The 7,519-nt window shown below is 35.0% G+C and overlaps 2 protein-coding genes and 1 long non-coding RNA gene across 4 annotated transcripts; all 3 read left to right on the top strand.

The window, feature by feature from the left end:
• Positions 1 to 211: 211 nt before the first annotated feature.
• Positions 212 to 2,974, top strand: LOC127126874 (uncharacterized). The gene is made up of 5 exons (XM_051055883.1): positions 212 to 479; positions 621 to 737; positions 2,116 to 2,184; positions 2,270 to 2,366; positions 2,656 to 2,974. The coding sequence occupies exons 1-5, from the start codon at positions 243 to 245 to the stop codon at positions 2,829 to 2,831; spliced, it is 696 nt and encodes a 231-aa protein (XP_050911840.1). The 5' UTR covers positions 212 to 242; the 3' UTR covers positions 2,832 to 2,974.
• Positions 2,853 to 3,928, top strand: LOC127130775 (WAT1-related protein At1g68170; the record flags this gene model as incomplete). Its single annotated transcript, XM_051059740.1, has 5 exons — positions 2,853 to 2,872; positions 2,973 to 3,192; positions 3,285 to 3,443; positions 3,570 to 3,721; positions 3,820 to 3,928. Coding segments are annotated over exons 1-5 (660 nt in total), but the record flags the coding sequence as incomplete, so codon positions are not given.
• Position 3,929: 1 nt separating this feature from the next.
• LOC127126875 (uncharacterized) lies at positions 3,930 to 4,882 on the top strand. 2 transcript variants are annotated; one of them, XR_007805127.1, is made up of 4 exons: positions 3,930 to 4,018; positions 4,102 to 4,179; positions 4,265 to 4,315; positions 4,635 to 4,882. It is a non-coding gene; the product is annotated as an uncharacterized LOC127126875 (long non-coding RNA). The 2 variants fall into 2 exon arrangements; XR_007805126.1 differs by having other exon boundaries at positions 4,102 to 4,315.
• The last annotated feature ends 2,637 nt before the right edge of the window (positions 4,883 to 7,519 follow it).

Here is a 7,519-nt window from a genome sequence, read left to right as displayed (position 1 = left end):
CTAAGACACCCCCTTAGACAGCGCTTTTAGAAAGCGCTTTTAAATATAGACCTTAGTTAGCGCTTTTGATAAAGCGCTGTCTAAAGTCTTTAAATTAAAAAAAAAATTAAAACCAAAAGCGCTGTCTAAGGGGTATAGAAAGCGCTTTTCCAAATATTAATCTAAAAATATTATATTGATAGATTATTTTTCAAAGAGTACCTTAAGGCTGATTTTTTTTTAACAGTGATGAATATTTTGCAATGTCCTCGTCGTCGTCATCATCAATGAGCGCCTTGAAGCTAAAGACGGTGTCAGAAGCAAACCCTAACGACGCCGCGAAGAAGGCTGAGACGGTGGATCTCGGAAACGGAAGCGACGTCGTTTTCATTCAGAGGTTAATACCTTCCGAACAATCATGGAAATGGTTCCATTACCTCGACAACCACATCCCATGGACCAGACCCACCATTCGCGTCTTCGGTAAATCGTTCCTCCAGGTTTCCCTCTCTTCATTTCAACCCTCCCCAAATTCTGGGTTCCCTACAAAATTTCATCTTTCTCTTCATTCACCTTTCAAATCAATGCTCCTAATTATTAATCCCAATTTGTAAATTTTGTTGTTATGTAATTATATGCAGCCTCGAGACACTTGTTATGTTGCATCTTCAGGATTGACTGAGTTGAGTTACAGTGGATACCAGCCACATGCATATTCATGGGATGATTATCCACCGCTTAAAGACATCTTGGATGCTGTAAGGGTTATTTATAATCTGCATTAATTGTTTGTTAATGAGTTTTTTACTTGTGTTTGTTGATGCTACTTTGGTACCCGTTTGGATTAGTTTTTAGCTTATAGAATTTTCTCAATCAAAATAAGTTTTATGGTTTTTTGCATAGAGATAAGTTCTTCTGAGCCTGTTGAAGTTTATAGAGAAGCTAAGTAAAAGTGCATTTGAAAGTGAGATGTAGAAGCTAACTTTAGTAAAAGCCTCTTTGGTTGACTTATTTAAGTTTATTTACTTGGCACAAACACGGGTGAAACTGTTTGGAAGAGCTTATAGAAACAATTTTGACGTGTCCATAAATTATCTTCAGCTTATTTCTAGAAGCTCTGCAGAATTGCTTATATAAAAACAACTTGTATATACAGTAGAATATTATGGCTGAAGTTGATCCGTAGGCGACCCCACTTAATGGGATAAGGCTTTTTTATTGTTGTTGTTATAAAATTAGTTTATATATAAGCGCTTATGCGATAAGTTTTATACTATAAGCACTTACTGTTGTTGTTGTTATAAAATTAGTTTATATATAAGCGCTTATGCGATAGGTTATAATTTTTAAATTTAAATTTATTTTTTAATCTATTGGTTGTTAACTTTGCTAAATAAATAAAAGGAAGTTATATTTCATTTATTGTTATTTAGGGTAGTAAATTGAATTGGTGATAGCGCTGGTTCTTGTTGTACATTCTTCTTATTTTTTTAATGTGTTTACGATTCGGTGGTTGAAACGTTGCCGCATGAGTTTCTAAGGTCTGGCGTGAGCATTAATGAGGAACTATTACTTTTTTGAAATGGACCAATCTTATGCTCAATGGCTTTTCTTCTTTTTAAGTTTTTTTTCTTCTCTTTCAGAGTCACACATTAAATGTGATGTAGTCTTGACAAATTATTATATAACTTTATTTATGATAGGTTTGGTACTTTGAATTTATAATAAGTGATTCTTTTTAAGGGTATATTTTACAAAATCAGTGTCACACTCAATGTGATAACACTTGTTTAAGCTGTGTTAATTTCAACAAATTTTCAAGAACAATGGTAATCTGTGTATGGATAGGAGGTCTCTGATGGGCATTCAATTATTATACCCCAGCAAGTGTGAATTGGTTGTTGTATTTATTGCTTAGATAGTCTTAGAGTTATTTTGGCCCTTGGATAAGACCTTATAACACACGTGTTTCTTTTGATAGTAAACAATTATGAATACATGTGAAACTATTTTAGCCAAGATACAGAAATGTTTAGTAGAGATTAGCAAGGAGATTAGGCTTAATTGTGCAACAGTGGACATGTAGCTGATGTCCTGAATATAGTTCGTCTCATACCTGTTGTTGTTGTAATGTAGATTGCTATGTTGAAAAACTCGTGTAAAACTGCAATCAAGGAATTGAAGCATTGGATGACTCCGGAAAAGGTAATGTTTTAAGTGAAGTTGTTACACTGACATTATTTTGTCATTATTCTTTTCATTCATCACAGGAATTCACCCTTTAATGCAGGTCCAAACATCCCTCACTACATTTCCTGCTTCAGCTGAAATAGTGTCTGAACCACTCGGAGTTGTGTTGGTCATTTCTGCATGGAACTATCCATTTTGTATGTTAAAATGTTTATCTTTTATTTGTTTGTATTGACTTATTTAAACTTATGTACTGACATAGACATTTGTGAAATTGTTTGGGATGTTCATAGGCTGTTTTCAACTTGTTTTTATATGTTCATAGGCTGTTTTCAACTTGTTTTTATATGTTCTCCATGACAGCTTATGAAGATGGCATAGCATTTTTGAAAATAGTGACTTTATCTGTTATTATAATAGTAGTTAGTACACAACTGTTTATATGATAAGCACTAATGTTATATTGCATTATCTCTGTTTTTTCAGTGCTGTCACTTGATCCAGTTATTGGAGCTATTGCAGCCGGTAATGCTGTCGTCTTAAAACCATCAGAAATTGCTCCAGCCACATCAGCATTGCTTGCAAATGCTTTGTGTTGTCCTTGTTGTTCTGAACACGTAAGAGTGAGTGTGGATATGTTAAAGAGGAGAGAGAACTCATAGAGAATTGAGAATTCAGAGAGAATGATTTTCAGTGATTTTTTGTGAAAGGAATCATTTTTTTCAATTGAAGAGTGAATTGGGAATATATATACAGGATAATCCCTAACTTATTCGGGCAGACTTCGGAAATGGTAGTTGAAGGTTTGGGAAAGTGAAGTTGATGGGAACATTAAGTGGAATTGGTGGTGCAATGATCCTAACTTTATATGAAGGCAAAAGATTATTTAACTTATCATTGCACATTGACTTGCTGCAAAATGCTACATCAACAACACATCATTCCCCTGCTGGTTCTCATGTTTGGGGACTCATGCTAGCTTTAGGCACTGCTCTCAGTTTCTCATTATGGTTTATAACACAGGTAGTTACAATTTCTAACTTAAATTTTACTATACAAAAATGTTGAAAACACTGTTTTCTTGTTTATAACATTATGAATATGGATAAACGCAGTCGAAGATGAGTCAGAATTTTCCGTGGCATTATTCAATTGCGGCGTTAACCTCTATAATGGGTGCAATTCAATCTTTTATATATGCTATTTGTACTGAGAGAGATTGGAGCCAGTGGAAGCTTGATTGGAATTTGAGACTTTTGACAGCAGCTTCCGCGGTACGAAAATTCATACCATATCATACATTAGTACTTGTTTGGTATGACAGTAGATTTAACAGAATCATAGTGTTTCTGATAAATTCACCGTGAAACTTATGTGATATTAATTGGTTTGTTTTGTAGGGTATATTGGCCTCTGGAGTGTGTTTTGTTCTGTTGGCTTGGTGTGTGGGCATGAAAGGACCCTTGTATGTGTCTGCTTTTAACCCTCTAATGCTTGTTCTTGTGGCCTTCATTTCTTCGTTCGTATTGAACGAGTACATTACAGTCGGAAGGTAAATTAAGCAATCGGGTTTCAGAAACATATTCATTGCAGTAAACATGTGACAGTCGGTTACTGATTCGACCGTTTGTTATAAATCATACTGTGCAGTCTAACAGGAGCCGCGTTGATTGTTTGCGGATTATACATGTTATTATGGGGTAAGAGCAAAGAAGCGAGAAAAATGGATAATATGAATGGAATAGCTTCTGAAAATGTATATTGGATCCCTGATACCCCTGATAGCATTCCTGCAAACGCGTCACACCGTGTCGGCGTTGGTGCTTTTGTTGTCAATAACAAGAGAGAGGTGATCTTTCACACATCATTCTGTGGTTATTATACTGTTTCTTGTTTGTAATACTGTTTGATTGGTTTTGTTTCATTTGATAGGTGCTTGTGGTTCAGGAAACCAGTGGTAGATTTGGAGGCACAGGTGTATGGAAGATGCCTACAGGAGCTGTGAATGAAGTATACGTCGAAATGATTATTGATCAAATTATGAAAATGGAAATTCAATCTTTTGAGTTTTGACATGTTTTAATTCTATTTGCAGGGTGAAGATATTTGTGATGCTGTAATTAGAGAAGTGAAGGAAGAGACAGGGGTAAGCAAACACAAAATATAGTACAGATTCGTTTTTCTTTGTCACCGACCGTTTTATTAATATATTTAACTAAACATTCTTCAAAATTTATATTACAACATTGTATACTCTACCGTATTCATATTCTATGGCCTTTATAACAGTCTTTAACACTTCTTTTATTAATATATTTAACTATGTTTAGTTTGAAAACTGAGTTTGTAAAAACTGAGTTCATAAGATACATTGTTGCCGTACATAAGGTAAATACTAGTAAACTGCATTGTTGGCATGTTTCATTCATTGCACTTACCTTTTTGTATGTCATTCTTGGACATAGGTTGAAACAAAGGCACATATGGTACTTGTTGCATTCTCAAGTTCGTTAAACAGTCAGGACAGCTGCTCCTTTGCAGGAACTGGCATCCAAACATGTGATGGCAGCAATGGTGGAGATAATTTGTCAGCATCAAGCCTCTGAAGCATCTGACATACCTTATAATCCCAAAGCTGTTAGAAAACACTGATGACTAATACTAGGTCACAAGGCATGGAAAATGGTGCTGCTGTCACTTCCAACTTGACAGGAACACAACAGGATGTAGATCTATCACACTTCCTTCTAATTGAGAAGAGTTCCCGGCATGCTGAATTGCAATGTAAGTTACCCTATTTTGTACATACTGTTCCAATATTATTTCTAGCGTCTGTATATTTCATACAATCTCCTCTTTCAATCTTCACATTTGAAACTACGTCGGATATGGGGTTAACTGTTGTTAAAGCCTAGTTTTGATGTTGAGATAAGCTTGAAGTGAAAGAAAGATAGAAATGGAATCAAATCAAATGAATAGCAATCTTGGTTTACCTTTACTCAACAATTGTTCTCCTAGGTTACTGCTGTATTGAATTCCTTTCTTTTTCCTCCTTTTGTTTTAGTGCTATTTACATTTTTAATTGAATTCTAAAATCTAAAACTGCAAATTTTACTGAAATGACGAGAAAACAAAATGGCTGTGTCTTGTAGATATTCACTTACTTGCTGCTGGCTCATGAGTCATGACTTGGTTTCAGGATGGGATATGGCTACTTACATTGAGGCAATTGATTCCTAATTCTTCTTGCTAAAAGGTAGCATTTTGGACTTGTTAGTGAGTTCAACCGAAGTTTTGACCTGAAGTTTGCATTCTGAGTCTGATTCTCCTCCCTGTAACCTGTGGTTTAAGGTTCAACCTGAAGTCATCGTAGTAAATTCAATCAAAGATTTGAGCTGAAGTTATCCTATTAAGAATTGCTTTGAATCTCTATTGTTTATGATACATTCTATAATTAGGCTATTAGGCTGTATTTTAGTGATTTGGTTTTGATTAACTTATTTAGATTATTGTAAAATAATTTTTTTAATAGAAATTTGTGTAACAATTGTCATAGAGTTTAATGAGTTTTGCATTAAAATCTACTCCCACAATTTCATTTTAATTGACACATTTACGTGACTTATTGATCTTTCTGACTTCCACCACACGCTTTTATATTTGTTAGCCAAAAATTGGTAGAAAAAAGGCCAAAATGGCATATATAAAATGTGATAATTGTCTGTCAAAATCTGGTTGAAAACAGGTAGAAATTCTGGTTTATAAACCTGGAAAAAATGTGGTTTAAAACAAAAGCTTCAAAAATTTTCGTATACCTTAGACAGCGCTTTTGTAAAAAGCGCTGTCTAAGGGGGGGGGGGGGGGGGGGGGGGGGGGGCTTAGACAGCGCTTTTTGAAAAGCGCTGTCTAAGGTATACCTAAAAAAATTAAAATAGGAAGGTCTTACAAAGCGCTTTTGGCCAAAGCGCTGTCTAAGGGGGTGGGGCTTAGACAGCGCTTTTCAAAAGCGCTGTCTAAGGTATACCTAAAAAATTTAAAATAAGAGGGTCTTATAAAGCGCTTTTGGCCAAAGCGCTGTCTAAGGGGGGGGCTTAGACAGCGCTTTTAAGATTTAAAAAAGCGCTGTCTAAACCTTTAGCAGCGGAGGTTTAGACAGCGCTTTAAAGCGCTGTCTAAGGCTAAAAAAAGCGCTGTCTAAGGTCTTGTTTGTTGTAGTGATTAATGTGTTTGTGATTGGTATATGGTTCATAGCCAATATTGTTGGTGGTCCAGGATTTTTAGTAGATTTTTGTTTATATTTTATGTTATTTATTATGGTGATGCCCCCTTTTTACTGTTTGGTCTCAAGGCATATATATATATATATATATATATATATATATATATATATATATATATATATATATATATATAATGTAAACCTTGCCCTCATGTCTAAGATACTGAAGAGGTGTTGATTAAATAGTTAATTAGTAACTATTAATCACTTATAACCGACTCCTTACTAACCATTCTGTAACTGACTCATTATTAATCGTTATGTAACTGACTCGTCTCTTAGAATGTCATAACGACTCCGACTTAGACGGTCTTTTCGGAGCCTAGTAAATTGATTTCAGGATGTGCATGGAACTCACTACCCGACCTCATAAATTTCCCGGGATATACACCGACCATATCAAAATCTTGGAAGTATAATCGGTCCTTAAAATCCTTGGATGTACATAAACCCCCAACGCATGAGGCCTTTAAGAGTGAAGTGTTTTGAGTTTATCCTGAGTCATATAAACTTGTCACAACCGTTTTAAGGACTCCGTTTAAGTTCGTGGTCCTGAGGATATATCAATTCTCATTGCATATTGTAACACCCCCTTTTCTACCCCAAAATACTTAACATATAATCAAAGTAAATAAGCACACATATAAACAAAAGGGCGTCACATCGACGTTTTCAAAAACTAAAAGCTTTCAAAAACCAAACATCATTCATCATCAATATACAATACACCTGGTCATTTAAAATAACACATTTCACTTATCATGAATATTCAAGCATATGCGTTCGCAGCGGAAAATAATGAATACTCGTGTATTTCATCAAATGATCCATGTCCCATACCATGATCATCTCTTAATAATCTCTTCAAAATAAACTAAAACCATAATCAGAATATTTGGCACTATGGCCTCTCAATAGCAATTGCAAATAAGCATGTTCACATAATACTTATCCAAATAGGATACGAGTTCAATACTACCAATCTACCCAGTGTTACATGACCAGAGCATTGAATCATTACTCAGTCTTCAAACTAAAATACGAAAACTCTCCAGCTAATCTCGAGCGAGC

The sequence above is a fragment of the Lathyrus oleraceus genome, chromosome 3, assembly GCF_024323335.1.
Source record: "Lathyrus oleraceus cultivar Zhongwan6 chromosome 3, CAAS_Psat_ZW6_1.0, whole genome shotgun sequence".
NCBI classification, from domain to species: domain Eukaryota; kingdom Viridiplantae; phylum Streptophyta; class Magnoliopsida; order Fabales; family Fabaceae; genus Lathyrus; species Lathyrus oleraceus.
Note: the sequence above shows the minus strand (reverse complement) of the source record. Positions and strands in the feature narration are given on the sequence as shown.

What these genes read in the sequence shown, in the direction of transcription:
- LOC127126874 (XM_051055883.1), top strand. Translation starts at nt 243, where the DNA reads ATGTCCTCGTCGTCGTCATCATCAATGAGCGCCTTGAAGCTAAAGACG. An exon ending in TCGGTAAATCGTTCCTCCAG is followed by an intron (nt 480 to 620) that starts GTTTCCCTCTCT and finishes AATTATATGCAG; the next exon opens with CCTCGAGACACTTGTTATGT. An exon ending in TGCATGGAACTATCCATTTT is followed by an intron (nt 2,367 to 2,655) that starts GTATGTTAAAAT and finishes CTGTTTTTTCAG; the next exon opens with TGCTGTCACTTGATCCAGTT.